At 31.8% G+C, this 26,976-nt stretch overlaps 2 protein-coding genes across 4 annotated transcripts in view; both read left to right on the top strand.

Moving 5' to 3' along the window:
• The window catches only part of LOC127701657 (protein spire homolog 1-like), a 78,514-nt gene that overhangs the window by 17,700 nt on the left and 33,838 nt on the right, over positions 1-26,976 (top strand). For all 3 annotated transcript variants that reach the window (XM_052205647.1, XM_052205648.1, XM_052205649.1), the window contains exons 2-3: positions 7,930-7,985; positions 15,537-15,740. In XM_052205647.1, the coding sequence (XP_052061607.1) occupies positions 7,930-7,985; positions 15,537-15,740 (260 nt within the window). The remainder of the gene's footprint in view (positions 1-7,929; positions 7,986-15,536; positions 15,741-26,976) is intronic.
• Positions 16,697-18,706, top strand: LOC127701695 (uncharacterized). Its single transcript, XM_052205695.1, has 2 exons — positions 16,697-17,149; positions 17,720-18,706. Exons 1-2 carry the CDS (start codon positions 17,065-17,067, stop codon positions 18,232-18,234), a joined length of 600 nt encoding a protein of 199 aa, XP_052061655.1. The 5' UTR covers positions 16,697-17,064; the 3' UTR covers positions 18,235-18,706.

Genomic DNA, 26,976 nt, shown 5'->3' on the forward strand with positions numbered 1-26,976 from the left:
TTAAACTTAAAAAGAGCTAAATGTATGAAAGTGAATTGTTCGATTATTGCTTTTAAATTACATGAAATGAAACTGTCTATCTATCTAAACTGGAGATAAATTATGATCATTTATTTTTACACAGGCTTCATTATTTTCATACCACTTTCTTTTTAGACCTGGAAAGGTCACTGATGACATCTGACACTAATTAGGCTTACTTTGTAAAAGGACCTGAACTGTTAGACCTTTGTGACATACAGAAATACAGTTTGACAATTTGTCACTGAAAATCTATCATCTTTGTTTATTATTTTGTTTGTAAATGTAAAAATCTAAACAATGTCCACTCCGAGTCCAGTATGAAGTACAAAACATTTCTCAGATACTTTTTTTATTCACTTTGGTTTTATTTATTTCATATCCATGAAATTTTCAATCAGTTGATCACTTTGAAGAAAATAATTTAACTGCATCTTGAAGTTTTATTTTGGTCCATTGGTGTTTTGCTAATGATGCTGTATTGCCTTGAAGTTTTATTTTGGTCCATTAGTATTTTGATAATGATGCTGTATAGCTGTTTAACATCTACTTGCAAATTTTAAATGCATATTCAGGAAGGTAACATATGAACCCTGCTTTGTATAAGAATTTTGAAAAGGATAATTTTCATATGCAATTGTGATCAAGATATGATTTTTCATTTGCATGTTTAATTTTTATCAAGCGGCACATATTTCAAACCTATACCATGTGTACATGATGATCAAATATTTAAGTTTATTTATTTCATCAAACTTTGATTTCAAGAAAAAAATATCCAATTTCAAGAACCATTGTGGTTTGTTTTCTTTTTCCTCTAAATTTGTGGTTTGTTTTATTTTTGCTTGTCCTGTGACCTTAGGTCAGGTGAAATCAGAGTTTTACATTGACAAGTTGACAAACAGTGGTTGTTTGACTTTTAATTGTAACATAAAGTAATTACTGGCCTCACTGCCCAGGTATTCATGCCTCAGGATTAAAAGGTTTTAATGTTTTTATCCTTATTTTATTGTCCAAGGCAAGCCGACTGTAAAAAGCCTAATCTTTGCCGAACCATTGTACATTGTGTAGGATCATGCTCAGTCTGTCAATATTGTGTATTGGTGTATGATGATGTTGATACAGGTGTCTGTCCCAATGTCCCCCTTCGAGGATGTCTTAAGTACTTGAAGCTTTATATTTAAAACACAGTAGTGGTATCTGTCTCTGTGTATATTTTGATGTCCCTTAAATGGCCCAAAATAAGTTGCCGACTCATTGCTCATGGTAAAATTGTCTTCATTGTTTTACATCTGTCATGTCAGGGCCTTTTATAGCTGACTATATACCTTATGGGTTTTGCTCATTGTTGAAGGACTTACGTTGACATATAGTTGCTAACTTCTACTTCATTTGGTAGTTGGAAATAGTTGTTGCATTTGCATTCATACCACATCTTCTTATTTTTATATTGAAGTTGCTACCTTTCAATGAGATCAAATTTAGCTCTTTGGTCAGGTTGTTGTCTCTTTGACACATTCCCCATTTCCATTCTCAATTTTATTTTAAAGGTTTTTCTGCGTTCAACCATTTTATGTAATTGGATTCCTTAAATTTAGTTCTGGTTCATACTGGATGATGGTTTTTCCAGAAACCATTGTTGCTCTTATTGAGATTGTCTTATTTAGTTGACTGACAGTGTCAAGATGCAGTTACACACAGGCATTATTTCTGTCATCTAACATGTGTGTTGTGTTGTAGTAGTTTATTTCATTATTTTATTTGATTAATCTGTGAGCTCCTTTAATAAACATCACAGAATAGGACATGAAGTTGTGCACTTCCTATTCAAAATTTTGATTTGAGTGATTTTGTGGATTCTTAGACCAAAACATGGACTTTTGTCATCATTGTTTTTATTATTTGGATACTGCAGGTGACACATTTCTTCCTTGGAAGACTGACACATTTAATAAATTAGCTTGTCTTTAATATCTTTAGTTTCTACTGTACTTCAAAACTTCCATGGGTAAAATACTTTAATTTATACCCATTTTTAAGCAAAAATTCAACTCTTCATCTAAAATTAATCTTATGGAATGTTTGCAAGGTGTCAAAAACATTTTGTTTTAGATTTTGCTTGCAAATATAAATTCAGTAGGAATTTTAAGTAGTTTTATAATATGTTTTTGTACATGTACCTTGAAAAAGTATGTTTTAAATAGTTTATTTGGCCTGGTTCCTTAAACTGTTTAAACAAAAAAAGTAAATTGAAACAACACTAAAATCTTTTGGCTTAAATATCTGTGCAAATATCTGAATTTAAAGAAATGTATAATATCAAAAGAATAGAAGAGCTGGGTCTTCCGTAATAAGTTCTTCACTAGCAACTAAGTAATGTAAATACAAGTTTGACAACACACACACTATAGAAAATGTCAACGTTTCATGTCGGATGGGGTTGACAGTTTTATGTAAAGAGATTGTTGTTTAATCTACTTAAATGTAATTAGTTAGGTAATCGAAGATTCAATGTATTGTAGAAATCTTCAAATCTTGGGGCATTTTCTGTATGATGATGTGAAAAATAATAACCCAGTTTAACGATTTGGAAGATTTTCAATTTTCTTATATCTTGTAAGAAGATTTTAAATCCGAACTTTTACATATTTTTTTGTTATTTAAAATAGTGACTTGTGTATATGTCAGCATTTATGTTGTGAGGCATTATAACTTAAAGTATCTGTAATGTTAAACTCAGAAATAAAAATATTCATGTCAGCTGTGGACTATAAATGTACATGAAGATGTTAGTGACTGTGACTGGTGTATTTTTATGCAAGGCAGATGATCAAAGATGAAACATATCCCACTGATATTGAATTATTTCTTACTCTTCAACCAAAAACTATGAGATAAGCAACTTTTCTATGGAGACACATTTCTTCTGTAGTAACAACATGTAGTCAAAGGCTAAAACTGCCTTGGTAGTTTTGTAGTGGATTGCCTCAAGTGCAGGAGAATATTCGTTCAATCACCAGCCTGGTCAATTATAAGACTTTAAAATTGGTATTTGCTACTTCACAGTTTGCACCCAGCATTTAGGAGAAAGGCAAAGACTTGTCGACTGGAAGTTAGTCCTGTAAGTGTGACATGTCTTCCTGCAGACTATCACCTTCTAAAGACTGAACTAGCAATATTGAAAATCCAGCTTGGCATGTAGGCCTAGTACAAAGCAGAGTTCATATTGATATACATCACATTAACATGTATTGTCCTAATATGCATGTGATATTTTCCATTGGACTTTAAATCACAAATCCATCAATCAGTTGGAGGCTGAGAAAGCCAGTGTTCCTATATCAAAAAATTGCTAGACTCTTGTATAGCCTCAAGTAATGAAATTCAATGTTATTATTGCTACAGGATGTTTGGAGAGGGCTTATTTTTAACTTCCTATTTGTATTTAAATGACATCCCTTACCCTAACGTTCTTTAAGGAGAAGGAGCTATCTTATCTTTACACCCAAAACATACCTGTAAAACTTATCCAATGCAAAAAAAAATAATAATTTTTTGAGAACAGAAACTTCCTGGATGATTATCAAATGTAAATACATGTAGACACTAAGAAGATTTGTACTTCACATCAGACATGCAAAAGATAAATTATTTAAATAACGGTATTGTCATAACATCTCTGGTATTTCGTGATTTCAGTCCAATATAACCTTGTTATACCACGACAGACTGATTAAATAGAATGGTTAAACATGTCTAAAATTTTTATGTGGGTTGCATGAATAATGTTGGAATGTTTGACTAAAATATAACTTATATAAATTAATGACAATTAAAGAATTTTTTAAAACACCAATTTGGCAGTATATCAACTTATCCTAACTAAAGATTAAAAGTTCGGAAACTTTGCCTGTAAAATAAATATGAGATGTATTATATTTGTAAACGTAATTGAAATTCTTTGTGAATAGAAATTAAAATGTTTGTATATTTTACCTATTGCTTATTAGAAGTTACAAGTTTTATTTGATATATTTTCAATTCACTTTTTTAATATTTTCTGTATACATTTATGTAGATACTACAAAAGGTTTGAACTTGAAAATGTCATATTCATAATTTATTATACTTTGTTATTTACATAGAAATAACATTATTATCTGTATACAGTCATGACTATTAGTATACAACATATTTTTGTTTTTGTTGATTATTATTAATCATATGATTTTTACCATTTTTTTTGTTCATTTAGAATAGACTTGTACAACCCTATGATGATGTAAATGGAGCTCAGCTACTTTTGGGTGATTGCTTGCTTAATTAGATAATAGAAGATGTGGTATGAGTGCCAATGAGACAACTCTCCATCCAAGTCAAAATTTATAAAAGTAAACCATTATCATGATTATAGGTCAAAGTACGGTCTTCAACACGGAGCCTTGGCTCACACCTAACAGCAAGCTATAAAGGGCCCCAAAAATTACTAGTGGAGAACCAACAGTCTAATCTATATAAAAAACGAGAAACAAGAAACACTTATGAACCACATCAACAAACGACACATACTGAACTTCAGAATCCTGACTTAGGACAGGTGCAAACAATTGCAGGGGGTTTAAAAGTTTTGATGGTACCAAACCTTCACCCTTATCTGAAACAATAGTGTAACATCACAACATAGAAAGACACACTATAAAATATCAATTGAAATGGCTTAACTCAATCAAAAGACATATTAACACCAGTGAACATACACTGAACAAATAAATTTGTTAATACAAAATGAATAAACTAAGGGAAGAATATTTAAAGTAACATGTTACCTGTATCCAGTAGCAAATATTTCTTGAATCACATAATCGCATAGAACAATAAACAAACCCGAAGGTTATGTATACTGTATAAATCAAACTGATTTGAGAGATTTATTTTTTCATGACTTTTGAAAGTAGAAAATAACACAAATCTAAAAATCTCTCGAAACAATTACCATTGGATAATATAGATATTCCTGAATAAGTCCAGGCACTTTTCAAATGAAGGTGTGGGTTCAACCAGGTTTTATGGTGCTCCAAAGTTTTAAACCTATTTAGACACATATCTTTCATGAATATTTCTTTAAGTAATAAAGCTTTATTGCAATTAACTGAAGAAAAAAATCCTGAATTGATTTGCACTTTGCATACACATGCAGTGGTTTAATCCATCATTGTTTTGTGATATCAAGTCTTTCAATTCTTCAATGTTTTGGGGTATGAAGTGGTAAACAGATTTGCACATAAAAATACATTATTGTAGTAAATAAACAATTTTTTAAGACTGTTTCAGCCACTGGCCTTCTTCAGTTTCTTTATTATCCTTCTTCACTACATTGTGTACATTTTACTAAGAAGGATAATAAAGAAACTTAAGAAGGCCAGTGGCTGAAACGTCTTAAAAAATTGTTTATTTACTACAATAATGTAATATATATTCCCTAATAGAATTTTGAAACAAGAACATATAACTTTGACCTATAATGGTTTACTTTTATAAATTTTGACTTGGATGGAGAGTTGTCTCATTGGCACTCATACCACGTCTTCTTATATCTTTATAAATATAACCAAGAACCATGAAAGTTCAGCAGTTACATGGTAACATACTGAATGTACAAAAATGGTACAACCATGGATTAGTATTATACATGTTAAATTGACAATATAATACTTCCATGGTATAACATAGTTGCAAGTACCCATTGTCATTCATCAAGTATATAATATGAAATAATACACCAAATAAGCTATCTGTATGTATGTATTAAAAGTTAATTTGATATGCATTTTCGACTCCTTATAGACAAAATGCAATAAATGTAGCAATTTGTCAATCATTTTGTTACGTTGGTGTGTAATTTCATTCATTCATAAGAATATGATTGTAATAGAGCAGATGTGTCATCTTCGTGTGATTGTTGTAAAACTTGGTATTGTTCCAATTTCTGATTGGTCTCTAAGGTTTAGCTTCATCACCTCATGCATAAAATATGTTGTTGCAACTACTTAGTGCAGTTGTCTAATCTGGAGAGGAAATTTCAGCATACTTCTTTGCATTAATTTCTTCTTTCACTCATACCCACATCTGAACATTTTTAGGGAGACCCTCTTTTCTAAAATTTTGTGCATTTGTTTGTAGACACATTTTGTAGTTATTTCTATTTCAAAATTTGGAACATTAAATATTCATAATACTTCTGGATACCACTAGGAGGCCTTGTTGATTTTAGGTCAAAAGGTCAAGGCTTAAAATACAGCACCTAGATTTAAAAATGTTTGTGAACACTTCCTTGAGATAATTTTTGACACACAATCTCAAAACTTACAAGATACATGGTGAAAAACTGTTTTATAAGATACTCAAAGATACCTATATATTCAAAATGTGGATTTAGACCAGCCTTTTAAGTATAGACTACAAATCTTCCAATCAGGCATTTGAACTAAGCAAGTTGACTACAAATAAACCTTTATGTTTTATTATCTTAATTTTCACATGAGGGATATAAGTTGATGGGCCATAAAATGTTACTGTATAGTCCTATAGAAATAATTTTGGCAAACTGAAGAGTAGTCTCAGCTGTACTATTTAGACAGCTAGCAGCCGTTATGGGAAACAGTTGCTCCCGCACTTTTTAGTGTTACACCCCTACGCCTGTGAGTCTACATACTTTTGATAGACATTGAATTTTAAGTGTAACATGCAATATAGTTGATCTCCATTACTAATTCTTGATTTCATAAATAGTCTTTTTTACACCCCCAGGACTTGTGTTTAGGTTTAATATGATAGTTTGTATATTTATATTTACATTTCAGTTCAGTAGTTCATTGCCACCATCTTACATCATGTAAAGAATTTTAAATATTAAAACTAATAAGTTATTATATTGAATTTTGTCAGCATGTCAATATTGAAAAATAAATATATTAATAATATCAGCAGGAATACAGTTTATGTGAAGATTTTGATGGGGATTATATCAAAAGAAGTGTCAGAAACGATGTAGTTAATTTGTCTGTAGTCTTCATTAAAGTAGTCTACCAATGTTCTAGATTGAACACAGCTGATTTCACTGACAAATTTGATAATCAAAAAGGAGTGATGGGAATTATTTTTCCCTTAAACTCAGTCTTACACAGAATCACTAAAATTCTGGGCTTTCTAAGTTTGGTTGGGAAATTAGATATGTTGAAGTATCTTGAAAAAGCTTACCTAGAGTTCAAGCAAAAAAAATGAAATGCAAGCAATGATAAAATTAAAAGGACAGAAAAAAAAATGAAAATTAAGTAGAAATAGGATCATAAATATCATAAATTTTATATATATAAAAAAAGAAAGCCAAAAATTAGTAAGGCAACAAAATATTAAAGAGGTGCCACATGTGGAGCAGGATCTGCTTACCTCTCAGGAGCACCTGAGATCACCCCTGGTTTTTGGTGGTGTTCGTCCATGTGTTCCTCAGTCTTTAATTTTCTATGTTGTGTTATGTATACTGTTGTTTGTCTTTTGGTCATCTTTTGGATTTTTTGCCATGGTGTCATTGACTAATGAGTTTGAATGTCCCTGTGGTATTTTCCACCCTTCTTTTTAAACTTTACTGACTGTTTATATTTATGGATTAATTTTAATTAGCATCTACATAAAAAAAAGAAGGTACCAAGAGGGCAATAAAAAATCATGATTAAGTAAAACAGATAACACCATGGCCAAAAGATATTAGACACACAGCCAAACAACAGTCTACAAAATACTACACAGAAAACTAAAGATTGAGTCACACTCACTTAAAATTATGATATATGCTGTCTTTAGACAATCTGATGTAGGACAATGTAATAACATTATTTCTAATTTTATTTTCAGTAAAAAGGAAGAATTCAGTAACAGGAAAAGATATACAAATAGTCACAGAAAATGATGTAAGTAACTGATGAGTACAGTGATCAGTTTAGGCATAAATATAAAAATCAATTTCAACTGAAAAATGGAGATGATAGGCTATTGTAATTTGTTTTCCAAGTCTTGCATTGTTGCCAATAGAACAGTGAATGGAAACGGGGAATGTTTCAAAGAGACAACAACCCAACCAAAGAGCAGAAAACAGCCCAAGGCCACCAATGTGTCTTCAAAGCAGCGAGAAAACTTGCACCAGGAAGCCCTAAACAATAATGTATACCTGATCAGCGAAAATGGACGCCACGCTAAACTTCGAAACATACAAATGAACCAAAATAAAAAAAACACACCAGACTAACAAAGGCTAGAGGTTCCTGACTTGGGACAGGCACAAAAATGCAGCAGGGTTAAACATGTTTTGTAAGCCCTATGCCTCTAGCCAATGTGGAATAAACAAACACACAGCAATAATCACAGTAAAATTGTTTGATTACTATTCATAACCATTAATGTTCAAATTAAAGCTGTTAAATCTCCCAATGAGTTAAGAAAGCAGTGGTGAATAAATTTTAGCTGATTCTTAAATTAAGATCTTAATATATTTTAAATGTTTGTTCAATCTAAAATTAATGAGAAAATATAAGTTTTAAAAATCTCACCCTGCAAGACACAGTGAAAACCAGTTAAGTATGCTGACTACAATACTGAATTGTTGGCAGTAAGTAAACATGTAGAAGATAACCCTTCCAGAATACTTGACTTCACACTTGATTTTTCAGGATTCAAGTACTCATTCTTTAGTATTTAAACATGTAATGTTTTGTGGACTCTCTGTCTTTTCATCTTTTTATGCCTTTGCGACAAAATGTCAAGGGGCATAATAATTTACCCCTGTCCGTCCGTCTGTCCATTCGTCTGTTCGTCCATCCGTCCGGATTAGGATACATTGTTTGTCCAGTTATCTATCTCCTACAGTTTTGGAGGTACAACTTTAATATTTTGTAGGATGTTCATACACATAATGAAGGTGTGCATGGCCACAGGATTTTGATTTTTTTCAAATATTCTGAAAATGACAGGTAGTTGGACTTAGTCATTTTTATGCCCCACCTACGATAGTAGAGGGGCCTTATGTTTTTCAGTCTGTGTGTCCGTCCATTTGTCCGTCTGTCCCGCTTCAGGTTAAAAATTTTGGTCAAGGTAGCTTAAAGTTTTTGGTCAAGGTAGTTTTTGATGAAGTTGAAGTCCAATCAACTTGAAACTTAATACACATGTTCCCTATGATGTGATCTTTCTATTTTTAATGCCAAATTAGAGTTTTGACCCCAATTTTACGGTCCACTGAACATAGAAAATGATAGTGCGAGCGGGGCATCCGTGTACTATAGACACATTCTTGTTTTGGTACAAGCTGCATGAAGAGATCATGGTTTGTCAAGCTATCTCCTCCTACAGTTTTGGAGATACAGCTTTAATATTTTGTAGGATGTTCATACATATAATGGAGGTGTGCATGGCCATAGGATTTTGATTTCTTTTAAATATTCTGAAAATGACAGGTAGCTGGACTTAGTCATTTTTTTGGTACTAGCTGCATAAAGAGATCATGGTTTGTCCGGCAATCTCCTCCTACAGTTACATCATCATACATAGTGTTAAATTTATAATTTCCTATGGTCAGGCGGGGGCATCATTTATTTCTTACAGACAGCGTAACAATTTCAAGTTGTATGACAACATCACTGTTTGTCAAATCTAAAATATGTGGAACTATACTCATGCATATGGCAGAGCAGAAAAGGGGGTGGGGGGGGGGGGGGCATTCTCCATATCTAGTTTACTTTTGACTTGGGTGTTGCCTCCTTCAACTTAAGATTTTGATAGCACACTCTGTATTTTCTTTAATTTTCGTTTTTTTTTTATGATAATAAACAAATAATATTGTATATGGGAATGGTTCAATATGTATGAAAAAATAAACGTAGGGCTTATTGTCGATTTTAGTTATTCATAGTTTAGACTGTGTAGCGAGGATTAGGATTATCTCTTTGCTATATGACTAAGTAACGTTCTTGGACCTTAATAAGATTATCCTGATCCAGTTATAACTAATTATAACTTATTGTGCTCTGTTGACGAATTCTAAAGACTCGTTACAGCTGCTACAAGCGGATTATTTCTTGTTGATCTCTACATGTCTATCGTTTTTCCTGTGTGACTTTCAAATGCATTGTGTATTATTGAGGGTTTTAGTTGGCAGTTAGTGAAGTACATTGTATTTCAGATGAACTCTCTGATAAAATTTTGGCATGTGTGTGACGGGAGAGATTTCGATTAGATTTAAAGGAGTATTGAGCTATAACACTCATGTATTAAAAGTTTAGATGAATATTTCATCAAAAATGAAAAACGAATCAGATATATATACTAAAGGATATTTTTGGTTCTACAATTTTGAATGCATATTCCGCAAGAATGTTAAAGTTGTTTTCAAAAAGAAAAAAAATTAACTGAGACTATTCCCATGATTATACAAGATTCTTATAACTTTTCATTATAGTCAGAATACTGTATTACATGTACAAATTACAGGTACAGCAAAATTGTAAAAAGCAATCCAGATTCAATAATCAGCGTAGAAAGGCAATAGGTCAAATTGTTAACACTTGTGTAGTTGTTTGAAGCTTCATAGTTATGAGGTCTTGTCTGAGTCTTTTTAAGCATGGTGAGAAGACTACTATTTTCCTTTTAGGATCCAACCTGCCACAATATGAAAGAATTATATAATCTTTGGACATTTTCAGCTAAAATTTAGGGGCCCAGTCCCAAAATTTAGTATCATTGACTACTGGCCCTCTGCTAAGCCCTGATGTAATGGTCATCAATTTGTAGGTAGATACTGTCCCCTTGCATCTCGATGACTGACCATTTGAAGTGGTAATCTAGTTAGATACTGTTTCCTGTGTGCTTTTAGTATAATTTGTTTTGATGCTGAACTTTAGGTCAATATATGCTCTCAATTCTGGATACATGTACCAGTACTAACTTTTCTGTGGATCAGCATATTGTTTTTTACTCAACAACGGAAGAAAAAATTTTTTTTTTTTGGTATTTGATATGCTCAGGGTCAAGGAAAGAAAAGAAATGTTGCTAGACAAATTTTGTTTATTTGTAATCCATATTTATACAATTAATCAGAAACTGCAATGTTTCGTGACTGTGTAAGACCCACGCCAAAAAGATGGAAGGATTTGATAGTATTCTACCATAACAGCCTTGATAGATTGAAATTTCATATAGGGAAATTAATGATGAACCATTCAAAATGAATTTGACCTGAACCTTCAAATTCCTTCAGTTCACTGATGTAATGAAAATTAGATTGAAATGCTGATTTAAAAGTTAAAATGTTTGTATTCACTTACAGTTAAAAAAATTACCTCTTTATACACAGAATGAAATTCAAAGATTTAATAAAGAGATTTGGACTATTGATGGTAGACCATTTCCTGTTTAAAGATAATGTAGAATATCATTAGTAAAGTCCATTTTTGTGGGTTACAAAGATTTCTTTGAAGCTTTTGTCATCATATGTTCTGTATGTGCATCCTAAATGTGGTATTCAAAGTGTAGAATAATCATATAAATGTACCGGAAGACAGATATTTGATATGAAGCTGCATTAAACAATATGTAGTTGAAGTATAAAAAAATAATATTATGTAGAATATAAATTAAAAAAAATATTTATGCGGCTTTAGACAGTGTAAGGATTAAAAATAAATGTAAAAATTGTTACATGGAGTCTTTGACCCATTGTTTGGTAAAGTCAAACTGAAACATTTTTACAATAGGCCAACAGGCTTGTGGTTAATCTTGAAAGACTATTTCTATGTGCTTTATGAAATGTGGCCTATTGCACTGTTTATATTAAAAAAATTGTAGTTGTAGAATCTGTAATGCTATAGTAAGCCCATAGCTAGAGTTGTTCATTGTATAACACTATTAACAAACTTATTTTTGAGGATACTCTGTTTACCCCTCTCTAGCCGACTTCATGGCCATTTAGTTTAAAGTCACATAATAAATTGCTCCTGAAAATTAGTTGGTTTACAGTATGATGGAAGCTTTCTGATGCAGATGGCCTAATGTTTATTGTTGTATTATTGCCTTAAGGGACATCAGAAAAATGATAACTCTGTAATCAACGGTACCCAAAGCTACCCTTGACTTTTTTATTTTCTTCACCTTGGAAAACCAACACCTTTATTACTTCTCAGAAGCATTGAATAAGAATTAAAAACATTTAATGACTGAAATATAAAGAGCTTTTAAACCCACTTTCAACATGATTTACAGCTAAAACATAGCTTTATTTAGAAAATTCATGTTTGTTTTTCAGATTGAGCTTGAATGATTTAGCTTGAAAATTGCTCAACAAGACATTTTGACTTATTTGAAGTATTACTTTTGTATTTTTCTTTGTTTATAAGTAGGTATAAAGGTGTTGACAAAAGTACCGTGGCACAGTAAAGCACACATAAATGGGCCATAAACTATTATCGCAATTCATAAAGTCAAATATGGTTGTGTTTGTAATATGTGTTTAAGTATTAATGACAAAAGTCCATTATTTTATTGTGACCTACTTTGTATATGAATATTCATGTTACGTAATACATGTTATATAGATTTTAGATATATCTATATTTTCCTGTGCTCTGGAACTAAAAGTTTGGATATAATGCAACATGTATTTAATGCCAAACAAGTAATGTTTACTCTGAATTGTTTCCAGCAGTTTAGTTCAACCCTGGCGCTCGTCCTAAAGGCAAGGATCAAACCTCAGTATATTGAACAGATGTTCAACAGTTATTACTTTGATAGATGGTTGCTTTTCCTCATCATTAGACTGTCAGGTTTAAATATATTCATGCCCCTGCCATAGAGGAGGGGTCATTAAGTTTTACCTTTGTCTGTCTGTATGTCCGTCCGAACATCTGTACATCACGAAATTTGTTTCTGTTCTCTAACTTTAGTTTGCCTCAACCAAATGTTATGAAACTTATACACAATGCTTATTACCACAAAACACAGACCAAGTATGAATTTGGGTGGCGTCACTTTTACCTGTCTAGAGTTATGCCCCTTTACAAATGGAAAAATTGCTGGATATTTTCGTTTCCATTCTCTAACTAAAGTTTTCCTCAACCAAATGTTATGAAACTTATACACAATGCTTATTACCACAAAACTCAGATCAAGAATGAATTTGGGTAGCGTCACTATTACTGTTCTTGAGTTATGTCTCTTTATATCTTTCATTTGTGCCGTAAACTTCACTTGAATACCTATGGAAATTTCTTGTATGAGCCTTAATTTATTGTATTTAGATACAACTTACAATGAAAAAAATATTCAATCGTCATTAATGTAACCTGTTAAATGTAAAAATTAATTATTTATTTTTTTGTCACAAAAGAAATAAACCTTGTGGCATAAATGAAATAATGCATTTTTCCAAAATTGGCACAAATGCAGCGTGCCCTTTTTTGCATATGGGAAATGTATCTTTAAAGCTTTTCATTGGACTGACATATACATCTCTCAACTGACTTATCAGTATGATTTCCCTAGTCCATTACAGTATGGACTGTAAAATTTACCATTATTGAAGTAGTGACAAATTTCCTGCTATTAGATGACTATGCTTAAAAGGGTTGGCCTCAGGGATGTTTTAGTGTTAAACACAGCCAGATATATTTAATAGAAAACATTTATATCTCTCAAGTTTCAAAGAAACTTTCAAATTGAAATAGAGATTTTTTTGTAAGATACATTTTTATTCTGAGTTTCAGTAACTAACATTTTATTATAATTACATGAAAGACGATCAATCATAATTTAAAGTATGAGATTATACTCTGACCTTTGAAATTTATTTCTATTTGATGAATGTTAATTATTTGTTTGGGTTTTTTTTTCTTTAAATACCAGTTGGTAATATACATATATTATGTATAATTTTAATTCCTTTTGGAATTTTTTGTAAGAGATAATTTATTTTCATAAAATAAAATAAGTGTCTAATTCTGTAAAAGAATATATGTAATCATATTAAAACTTGGTTATGAATGGATAATAATTTAACTGAATTACTGAATTGAGGATATAATTACTTAAATGAATGAGATAAACTTTGCCTTACATATTTTTATCAAAATTTAATCAGACATCTGTATTTTTAAATAAGTCATCTTGTGCAAAAAATTGAATGACATGTGTCAAAAATCAGCAAAAAACAAATAATCAATACCTTAAGCAGAGTTCCTTAATGTCCATGATGTTCCTTTTGACATTCAGTAAAGAAAATTATCATTCCAAAATTCCAATGGACATTTAGTAATAATAGAAGCAATTTTCCTTGTTTTTTCGAACTTTTGGTCAAAAAAATACTTCTGCAATTTATTTTTACATGACTGAAAGAGTTTAACTGGTTTTGACTGTGTGTTGGAAAACAAGTGTTTTTTTGCAAACGACTTGTGTCAAACATACCTGAGTATCTATTTATTTTTCGTGAAAGGGGATTCCTAGATACTGTAAATTCAGATTATTACGTGCATTTATTATTGGGATTTTTGAAGAAAGGACAAAATATGTTATTATAATAATAATAATAATAATAAATTCTTTATTTAAAGAGGGTAAACACAGTTAGTTACAATAAAATAATCTTCCCTGAGGCCCTCAAAAATTCACCCAGTGGCATTATTTGCATTAAAAAGAACCTTGCTATAGTTCTGAATTTTCAGTATTTTAGTATACTAGGAAATACTCATTATATCAAAGGAACAGCTCTTTAAATGCTGTTCTGCATATTGATAGTTTCTAAATGCTTTGATTTCAATTTTCCAGCCAATTTCTAAAACTACTCATTACACTAGTACAATGTACTCAGATATTTTTTAATCTATATGCATACACCATGTAATTTGTAAGGATGGGCAAATTTATTTTCGAGAAAAATTATTTACCATCTTCATTAGTGAGCTAAATATCTTGTCCTTTACAGCAAGATCATCATATCATCAAGTGTCAACTTTAGTGCTACTAGCGGAGCAGGATCTGCTAACCTTTCTGGAGCACCTGAGATCCCCCATAGTTTGTATTGGGGTTAATGCTGCTCAGTCTGTTTTTGGACTTGTTTATCTTTTTGTTGTCTTTTGTTTTTTTGCCATGGCTTTGTCAGTTTCTCTTCAACTTATGAGTTTTAAATCTCCCCTTGGTATCTCCATCTCCTCTTTAGGGATACTCTGTGATTAACCTCAAGTACTACTGCGAATATTCTTGGATGTTCGCTTAAAATATCTAATTTATTTATAAAGTTTGGTGATAATTGCAAGATATATAAAACAATACCAAGTGCTTTGATACATGTATCACAAAACCCAAAGGGTTATTAAGAAATACAAAGGAAATTATACAAAAATGATAAACTCTCAAAAAATGTCAGTAGATTATAGCTATTTGAATTATAAAAATTTCAGTAGACAACTATTTGATTTATTTTTCAGGCAATACAAGCCCTTGGTCTAGTTATATACCAAGCATTAGATTATGGACTTGGGGACAATGAGGAGCGCCATCTGGGAAGAGATTTGGAACATCTTTTGGAGTTAATGATAAATCCTGATGAAGAAGATGAAACATTTAATGCAGATGACGAAGGAATAGAGAAAGATGCTAAAGAAGGGTGTACGTTTCAGGAAATCACAGTGGTAAGTTAATTGTATAGAGTTGAGGATTGATGCTCTGAAAAGTTCAACATTGTGTTGAATGAATGGTGAATAACTTTTGATAAAAAGAAAAAGTGAATGCATCTGTCAGATGTATAAAATTCTTTCATTACAACATGAAGGGGACATCAGGTAGAATAGATTTTTAGAAAACAGCGTTTGTATATCGAAAAGGTACATATCAGGAATTTTAGGGACAATCTATCTTAGGAGTTAGCTAATAGACTGTAAGTTTTTTCAGGCCCCTTTCCTATTTAATTTGAAGAAATATGACCATAATTTGGAACTCATTTCATAGTAACACTTATTTAGTTTTGTAGTCAACATAGAAATATTCAATATAGAATAATATGCAAATTTGTTTAAAAGAATCTTTTAAACAGTTTTCAGAAACTGAATATCATATAACAATACAGAATTAATACACTTTAAATTGAGATTGGACAAGTTTCAACTTCAAAGTTTTTCCCCTGGTTAAATTTCCTGACCCAAAACTGAAATTCTATCTTAATTTCATTCAATTTTGAATGAGGCTAAATTGAAAACTAGCCACACTGTTTGTTTATTTGAGAATTTACTATTCAAAAGCATATTGCATTACACCCTGGTTTTTAAAGGCAGTGCTTTAATGCCTTTCTAGTTGCCGGGTTAATCCTTCCTTCCGCGATATCCAACTTATCTACGTGGGGGGTCATTAGACTCCAAGTAGATCCGGAAATGTTGAATTCTCTCCTCTTCTTATTGCGATATAAAATGTTTTTTGTTTCATTTCATTTACATTGGGAAATAGAGAAACGATCATTGTGTTTTGTTAGTTTTAAAAACTTTTGATATATTAGTATTTTGCATTATAAGCAGTCAACCGATTGACAAACAAGAATTATTTGAATTCTGTGAAGAAAGAGCTCGGGTTAATTTCGAGTGTTATCTGCAATCTAGATGTTTATAAATCATTTCAGTCGTTGATATAATAATTAAAGGTCGACTGAACATGAATTATATTATACAATTTAAAGCGCATTTCTGTTTATGCACGTGAACCCGTCTAACGTTATTTTCGCAGTTATATAAAGTAGCAAATTATCGTTCCTGAATAGGTGGCGCCGTGGTAGCGGATCCTGTTCCTCTACTTCCGGTTTCTGCACTGTGCAACTATTTCAGTTATATTTTTAATTAACGATGCCAAGTACTTGTTGTTGTGTACCTGGATGTCATTTAAGAGGAGGACATGCATTTCCAAATGACTTAAAAAGAAGGAAAAGTTGGATCAACGCCATGGCCCATACGCAGATTGGACGAGAACACGATGATATCGTGGAGTCCATCTCAATCAGCTGTTGTTTGCAAGGCACGTTTTACTGAAAAAGACTACGTGCAGGAAACTATTCATGGTAAAACTCTATTTTCCTTGTGAAATATATAGTTATATATGTAATCGCCATGCGAATAAACCAAAGTCTGTTTACAACCGCAATTATCGTTTTAGAATAAAAGGGGGTGGGTAATTCAAGACGTCATAATTTTTTGGATTACGATTCAATGTGATCTGTTTGAGATTTTTTGGTGATTGCTACAATTATAATGATTTCTTACAAGAGGTATATCATACTGAGAATTATTTTAGCAGTAATTATGCTAATGTAGTAATGACAGGAATGCATAAGCTATGCCTCATAGACTTTCTTGAAAAATATCAATGACAATGTTAACAGGAACAAAATAATGACATGCTCTCATCTATATTATAGTTATTTAGGTACAAACAATGTACGTTTGTTGCATAAGTCTCTCATTGTTTGTCCTTTGGATTGACATAACATACATTGAATCAGGCAAACATAGTTTTATCCAGATTGTAATGAATAAATCTAGTTAATATTTCGCCAGGTAGTACAAAGTATACATTGCTAATGGAATTTCATTTAATTATAAAAAAACTAATGTTTTATAACCTTTTTCAGGGCGCAAACCCACCATACAGAGACTTAAGTCTACTGCAATTCCCAGCCTATTTTCCTGGACCAAGCAAGAGACTGAATCGTCCACAAAAAGAAAAATCAGGGCAGTTTCCTGTGAAAACAAAAGAACTAAACTTGATGAATATTGTAGTAGAAATCTAGAGGAAAGTTTTGATTGTAAAGTTGGTTTTCCTGAAGAAGTCATTCATACTGCAGAAAGGATTTATGACTGTCCACCACCAACTGCCGAGCTAATGTTGAGCTTCACAGATGGAATTACGCAAACACCATCAATGCCTATGTTTTCAGCAGAGAATTTTGAAATGAAGACACGTGACACAGCCATGCATTTTTATACCGGTTTAGAGTTGTATACTAAATTTTTATTTGTTTTGACCACACTTGGTCCAGCAGCACATTGTTTGAGATACATATATTTTCAAATTGATAGGGTGTCAGTTGAAAATCAGTTTTTTTATGACTTTGATGAAATTGAGGCATCATACAACCAACTTTGAACTGTCTAGATTCTAGATTGAATCTAGTGTTAAGAATATTGTGTATACATGGATTGTTTTTATGTCTAAACAGTGGTGTGAGGCTAACACTTGGCCATCTAGTGGTTTAGTCAGGTATTTTTCACCATCCAACTTCAAATTAAAGTTTCCTACGACTTGGATTATTATTGACAGCACAGAATATCCCGTGATAAAACCTAAAGCTCCTAGAGCTCAGGCAACCTTTTCATCAAATAAAAACAGAAACACTGAAAATTCTTGAATGTTCGACACCTGGTGGTTTAGTCAACTATGTCTCTATGTCACATAGAGCGAATTATTGGACTTGGCAAAACATACAAAATTCTAATAAATCCTATGAATGGAACTGAAACAAAACTTTCATCTGAAATAACATTTAGTTGTTTTATGTTGTGTAATTTTAGAACTTGTATTGTGCCAAAGGATGCATAAATAAAAGTGACGCAATGAATTTTGTTCTGATATATATATATTTACAATTACATGCACATGTAAATTGTAATGCATATAAAAATAAGGAGATGTGGTATGATATTCAGTGAGTTTATCAAACTAAAGTGCATAAGAAATGGGTTTAAGCAGTTACAGGTGTTACTGTCACCGTACAATCTCCAACAATGAGAAAAACTCGTACCCTGTAAAAAATTTCAGAGATCTTACAACTAAGTTTTGTTGTCTCACCTTGACTTTGGTGAATTTTTTATATCTGTTGATGTAAATATAAAAAAGAAGATGTGGTATGATTGCCAATGAGACAACTCTCCACACATGCACAAGAGACCAAATGACACAGAAATTAACAGCTATAGGTCACAGTACGGCCTTCAACAATGAGCAAAGCCCATACCGCACAGTCAGCTATAAAAGGCCCAGAAATGACAATGTAAAACAATTCAAACAAGAAAACTAACGGCCTATTTTATGTAAAAAAATGAACAAATATAACAAATATGCAACACATAAACAAACGACAACCTCTGAATTACACTTTTATAGGCTCCTGACTTGGGACAGGCACATACATGTACAAACAGAATGTGGCGGGCTTAAACATGTTAGCGGGATCCCAACCCTCCCCTAACCTGGGACAGTGATGTAACAGTACAATATAAGAAAGAACTATAAAAATCAGTTGAAAGAGGCTAAACTCATCAGATGGATAAATACAAATACAAGTGGACGTGGTCGGGTAGTTGTACATCCAAACAACAAAAAGACACTAAGTACAAATCTGAGAGTACTCGCAGTTACTGACAGCTAGTTCAAAGCCACTAACAACTGATAAAAAAATCTTGCATCTAAGACTAAATAATCAATCCGTAAGCTCCCTTTAGAATTTTATAAATTTTAGATTTTACATTTCTGAGTTATGGGGTTTTATTCATTAAAAAAGGGGGATTTTCCAGTCTTTGGACAACAACTCAAAAATGCTTTAAGCAGTTCACATGAAACCGTGGTGAATTATTTATAGCTATTGATGTAATCTCCCTATTGATTTTCATCAATTTCAAATATGACATTGAGAAGAAATTGAACTTTATTTGTTTATAGTCTGGCAACAGATTTATTAAGTATTGCACAACAGCACAGTGTATTGCACAACAGCAAGAAATCTTTAATTGAATATAAATTCAATTCATATAACCGATTTCAAGTTCATTGACTACATTTATTCAGAAACTATAATATGTCAAATATTTAATTACAATCCAAATTCAGACCTGTATCAAGCTTGAATATTGTGTCCATTTTTGCCCCAGCTGTTCAGGGTAGTACCTCTGCGGGTGTATCCAGCTCTGCTCAGCGAATCAGTTTATTTCTTAATTAAGAACTCCTTTTTATACGACCGCAAAAACATTTTTGTGGTCGTATATTGGTATGACGTTGTCGTCCGAAGACACATTAGTTTTCGCACTCTAACTTTAGTCATTTGTTAGTCGATTTTCAATGTAGTTGGAATTTCGCATCAAACTCTAACTTTAGTTTAAGTGAATGGATCTCAATGAAATTTTAAAATAAGGTTCAATACCACAAAAGGAAAGTGGGGATTGATTTTGGGGGTTATGGTACCAACAGTTAAGGAATTAGGGGCCAAAAATAAGCATTTTTGTAACTTCCAGACATAACTTGTGTGTAAGTGTATGGATCTCTCTGACATTGTACCACAAGGTTCCATATCACAAAGGGAATGCTGGGATTGATTTTTGGGGGTAATTGCCTCCAAATTTTAGGAATTAGGGGCCAAAAAGGGGCAAAAAACAAGCATTTTTCTAGTTTCATGACAATAACTTGTGTGCAAGTCTATGGATCTCTCTGACATTGTATCACAAGGTTCCATATCACAAAGGGAATGCTGGGATTGAATTTGGGGGTAATTGCCTCCAAATTTTAGGAATTAGGGGCCAAAAAGGGGCACAAAACAAGGATTTTTCTAGTTTCATGGCAATAACTTGTGTGTAAGTGTATGGATCTTTATGAAATTGTACTACAAGGTTCCATATCACAAAGGGAAAGCTGGAATTGAGTTTGTGGGTAAATGCCCAAAAAGTTTAGGAATAAGGGGCCAAAAATAAGCATTTTTCTAGTTTCCAGACAATAACTTGTGTTCAAGTGTATGGATCTCTCTGAAATTGTACTGCAAGGTACCATACCACAAAGGGAATGCTGAGATTGATTTTGGGGGTAATTGCCTCCAAATTTTAGGAATTAGGGGCCAAAAAGGGGCAAAAAACAAGCATTTTTCTAGTTTCATGACAATAACTTGTGTGTAAGTCTATGGATCTCTCTGACATTGTATCACATGGTTCCATATCACAAAGGGAATGCTGGGATTGATTTTGGGGGTAATTGCCTCCAAATTTTAGGAATTAGGGGCCAAAAAGGGGCAAAAAACAAGCATTTTTCTAGTTTCATGGCAATAACTTGTGTGTAAGTGTATGGATCTTTATCAAATTGTACTACAAGGTTCCATATCACAAAGGGAAAGCTGGGTTTGAGTTTGGGGGTAATTGCCCTAAACGTTTAGGAATTTGGGACCAAAAAGGGGCCAAAAAACAAGCATTTTTCTAGTTTCCAGACAATAACTTGTGTTCAAGTGTATGGATCTCTCTGAAATTGTACTGCAAGGTACCATACCACAAAGGGAAGGCTGGGATTGAGTTTTGGGGTGATGAATCATAAGGGGGTTCAAAAAATTTGGGGGGGGGGATTCTTTTTCCTTTTTTTTCTTTAAAATTTTCCATTTTAAATTGGTTATTTCTGATTTATATATAAAAGCAAATAATAATGATATGGTTTGAATAGGTAAATTAAATTTTTTTAAGTATCTTAGACCACTTTCATTCTGTGTCAGAAACCTATGCTGTGTCAAATATTTAATTACAATCCAAATTCAGTGCTGAATCAAGCTTGAATGTTGTGTTCATACTTGCCCCAACTGTTCAGGGTTCGACCTCTGCGGTCGTATCAAGCTGCGCCCCAGCGGAGCATTTTATTTCATTCATAAATTACTTTATGCTTGGAAATATAATTTTGCTTGGAGTTGAAAGAGTTGACACGTTGCAATGTACATTTACTCTACATAGTTCTATGGTACCAAATCAAAAGATTATATAAAGAAAGAAGTCAAAGGTTTCCCATCATAGTTTAGTTACATACATTTTTTTTGTACCTGAGGTCGTTGAATATAGATCATTATATAAATAAGGAGATGTGTTATGATTGCCAATGAAAAAACTAAGGATTTTCTTATCCAAGGAATAGATTACCTTAGCCGTATTTGGCACAACTTTTTGTAATTTTGGGTCCTCAATGCTCTTCAACTTTGTACTTTTTTGGCTTTGTTACTATTTTGATCTGAACGTCACTGATGAGTCTTATGTAGACGAAACACACGTCTGGCGTATTAAATTATAATCCTGGTACCTTTGATAACTAATTTGACTATAAACATAGATAAAAAAGGTACAAACTGGACATAATGCACTAGTTCATAAACAAGTGAGAACAATCGCCTTCATATAGTGCTCAGAATATGACATTCATAAAACTTATTCAATATCATTAGAGAACTCTAAATCTTAAATACTGAAAGCTACCTGTACTATGCAAGATAATGATATAACTGGACTTAAAATACACACAACCTGTAATTAACTGCCTTTACAGCGCTTTCGTGCTTTGATTAAGTGGGTGCAGCTCTGGGAAAACCCATTTTTGTCACAAATGTAATTTATATGGAAGGACAGGATATGGAAATTTTATACTTTATGCATTTTGAATTAGCCTGAAATATAAAATTTGTATAAAGCCCATAAAAATGATTTATACTTTGATAGTCGTTTTGCAAGCTAGCATACCTGTAGACCTAAACGATGATTCAAAGATTTGTCATACTATAAACATATGAGTAATCTGTGTATTGTAGTAAACTACCCCCATGACTTTAAAAACTGTCTGATTACATTAAATCTACCCTGCAATTGTTACACCTACCCTTCATAGTAAAGATTTTATCAAGATAGTTTGGTCAATCATCAAACATTAGGATTCTTATATCTATATAAAGACAGACAATGCCTGTCCGTCTGTTTGTTTTTAGATTCCATATGCAGATAGGAGTTTATTAAGTTGTTAAATTTCTCAATGTAGGGGGGTTTATTATGTGCTATTCAGCTTTATATCTGCATGGTATATGATGTTTTGAAAAATAATATTATATAATTTGAAAATTGGCATGCAGCACCAAAATTGGGTTGTTATTGTTATGAATCTAAATATCATTTTTACAAATATAAGTTTTTCAATGGGTCTCCAGCATATGAAGCATTTGTTTGTCAATATTTTTTGGCAACAGAAGAGCTTAGTTTTAAAATATTGTATAGTGCATTTTATTAACCATTTATGCATAATTACAAGTAAATCCAAGACCTACAATATCTGAAAAGATTAGAAAAAACAAATCTATCTTTTATCTCTTCTACTCAAAAGATTTATTCAAGTTATTTCAAAAACTTCAAAATCTTTTCATCAGAATGTTTAAATTTGGACGAAAATATTTTGAAGATATTTTCTACCAAATATAAGTGCCTCCTGAAGAGGGAGTGCATTTTTGATCTTTACCTTAGATCTCTTAACCTGAAAGGTGATCCACCTGTAAGTCAAAATAAGACAAATAATTTAGGTCACTTACACTTTCTTTACATGGTGTAAGGTGTACCTCTTTTAAAAGTACATAAAACAGTAAATAAAATTCATATTGTGGGAAAAATATTTCACTATGAAAAATTTATATTAATTTACAACATTGCATGCTTTCACTTCAATCAAAACACATTTATTTCTGTGTTATGTGATAAAATAAGTAATTTTTTTTCTCAATTTATTTACTTTTACATTTAGGTGATAATTGTGATATTGGTAAAATGATTTATTTTTTATGCCTGGATGGGTGATTTTCTCACATCAAATTATTTTTAGAGACTTAATTAAAAAATACAATATGTGCAGTATCATACCTGTTTACTAAAGTCTCAAGTTGACAGGTATGCAAAATATTTCTAATAAAAACTGTCAAAGAAACTTGAGAAGGAATAATGCAATCGCTTTATTAAGTTATGTTTCCAACTTTAATCATGCATTATAATCATCTGAAAAAGGATATTTTAAGTTAGATGTATAATGATGATTTAACTTTCCTTTCATTTCATTTATATATAAACAAAATATGTTAGATTTTCTAACAAAACAGTTAGTTCTTGCTAGTAGTGGGAGTAGATATAATGGGTTTTGTTTTTATAAGCATGATAAGATGACTGTCATTATAAGCACATTTTTACCTGTCTGTGTCTACTCTGTGATGGAGTTTGGTAAGATGTGTACCTGTTATAAAAACCATTACAGCTACCAGTTATGCTTCATTTCATTTCGTCCTGAACATGCATGAAATATTTGCCACTGGATGTTAAGCAACCAACAATCATCAATCATTTCAAATAAGGCTCAATAATGTTGAGGCTAAGTTGCAGAAGAACTTAAATACATACATGTATTCTAATTAGTTGGTGTTTCTAGAAATGTTCCAGAACCATAAAGTACTGGTCAGCACACCTGTCAATTTTAATGTTTGTCCTTCATCATTTGTTGATAGCAGTGGACAATGGACATATATTCAGTATGATTTATACAGTAGTTGAGAACTATCAAATTTATCATCATGGCTACAAATTTATTAAATGGGTTGTTAGGAAGGTTGACATTTGTTAAGTTCTTCAATTTTAATTCTTTGAACATTTTGAAAGAGAAAGTTCATGACCACTTTTATGTATAGGGAAGGCAATTTATGTTTGCAAGTGTCAGAATTAAATTAACTGTGCTTATGTTGATTGACATACATAAAATTTGATGTTCTTGATGCATTGAAGTCACCACATAACTTCAATTTACAATAAAGTGTCATCTATAGTACATCTATATTCACCAAAACCAGGTGTGATACTTTAAACTTTGTTATAAATCACCATTTTATATTGAGATGTCATTATTATTTTGTTTATGGCCAAAAAAATAGCATATATATCATCACATTGATTTCTTTATAATCCTGAATTTGGAGATGTTTACAGCTTTACAAACAAAATAAAAAAAAAGGAAATAGAAATAAAATATTAGTATTGCTATACATGTAACTATCAGATGAATAGTGGATATAATTTAGTTCATTTTATGAACCCTTGAATACTTACCTGAAACTGCTTGAACATAATAATTTCTCAAATATCTGTTTCCTTTGTGAAAAAAAGGTATATTTCCTTGTGGAAATTCCCTTTGTCCTACTTACAATGTACCAAGACTAACCAGAATTTAAAAGGCTTGTTGATATAGATGTATAAGGACAATAGTTAGGTGCCTAATGTATCATAATAAATTAAAGATGAATTTTCATTTCATTTGATGCTAAATGTATTAATATGTTTGACAGTTCACAAGAAGAAATTTCAGGTTCACGTGATATTATCAGTAGCAAAAATGGTTGTTAGATGGTTCCCAGTAAAGAAAAGGCCTCCCTCCTATTAATCATTCATAATTTGCTAAGATTTGGTAACTGCAAATCCAAAACATAGACCATTTACTTTTTAAAGTCAGAGCTTGGACCATTTAGAGCCAAAACATAGACCATATACTGTTATAAACCATTAGCATAGACAATTGACATTTAGAAGCCAGAGTAAAACAATTTACTTATAATTATTATATAAACCAGAGCATATAAACTTTTTTAAGCCACTCTGAGCATAATGTTTGTCATAAAATGTTAAATATCATTTTTATCTCTCTATGTCATCTTGTTAAGTGAGAGAATTAATAAAGTCATATGATTCATCCTGCAGTTTTAACTCAATTTGATGCCACTTTTAGTTACAAAACAAGGTCATGAGGGGTAAACATTTCCATAGAGAGAATGGTCTATTTAAGTGAAATTTAAGATGAAGGGGTGTGTTATTTCAATCCATTTATTATAGTATACATATTTATACAGAAGTATGAATCTGTGTCTAGACTATAGTTTAGACAGTTTTATGGGTACTTATTTGTATATTATATTATATTTTATATTTATTTTTTTATGTTAATTTGTGTCATTATTCAAGACTGTAAAATAAAGTAGTCGGTTGACATGGTTTAGTATTGTTTGAAGTCTAAAATATGGACTGACATTGTCCAAGGGGTAACATAAGAAATATAGCCATGTTGGGTTTCGATGTTTCAATGCCTTAGTGTAGACTGTGAAGAAAAGAATATTTGAAGAGCAATTTAATGCTGTAATATGAATATTACCTTTGCCCCTAAGTAACAGTGTGAAGTAATAACCATACTTAAGATCCATCGGAGAGTCTTACATGTCTGATTAAAATTGGGTCTGACTCTGACGGATAAAAACTTTGTTTTTTATACATTAATATTTACAGTTTTTCCGACCAATATGACAAATGTTCTATAAAAGTCATCAGTCCTTCTTAATCACTGGCAATATAATGAGGCAACTTTCGAAAAGTCTGTTTTCTTTTTAGAACAGTCTTATGTCATTGAGTTGACACAAGGTACAAATCATTTCCAATATCTTGCAATCAATGTTTCCAATCATCAACATTTCCCTTAAATGGTCTAGAACAAATTACATTCTCTTAGCTGATTGAAAGGATTGACAGTTTGATAAAATATATTCCATAATATAGATTGGTCGATTTATCAGTAAACAATTTAAATTTTCCAAAATAAAATTGAAGGATTGATACAATTTAATTTGATGTGATTGCCAGGGTTTCTATAAAGAATCAAAAGGAATGTATTGATTTGGTCTGATATCGGTGATTGAGTTAGGTATTGGAATGCTATTAAAGGAACGTAGGTATAGAGATCACAAAGTGGAAACCCTTTCAATATCTCCAATGATATAGAAGGTGTATTGATCAATAGAATATATATTGGAATGTCATGACACTGCATAATCAAAGTCAATGTATATTGATTCAATGTTTTTAATGACTTTCATTTATTTAATTTTTGATTTTTACATCGCGATGACCTTGGGGTCATTCAGATGTATTGCTATCGCCTAGATTTCCATTATGTAAATTAGTTTTGGGTTTGTAACCGATCTATAAACATGATAAATATGCACACATAAACGAATGCAAAATAACATTCCTTATCGTTTGATAT

This window comes from Mytilus californianus, unplaced genomic scaffold, assembly GCF_021869535.1.
Source record: "Mytilus californianus isolate M0D057914Y unplaced genomic scaffold, xbMytCali1.0.p SCAF_5, whole genome shotgun sequence".
Classification (NCBI taxonomy): domain Eukaryota; kingdom Metazoa; phylum Mollusca; class Bivalvia; order Mytilida; family Mytilidae; genus Mytilus; species Mytilus californianus.

What these genes read in the sequence shown, in the direction of transcription:
- LOC127701695 (XM_052205695.1), top strand. Translation starts at nt 17,065, where the DNA reads ATGATATCGTGGAGTCCATCTCAATCAGCTGTTGTTTGCAAGGCACGT. An exon ending in CGTGCAGGAAACTATTCATG is followed by an intron (nt 17,150 to 17,719) that starts GTAAAACTCTAT and finishes AACCTTTTTCAG; the next exon opens with GGCGCAAACCCACCATACAG.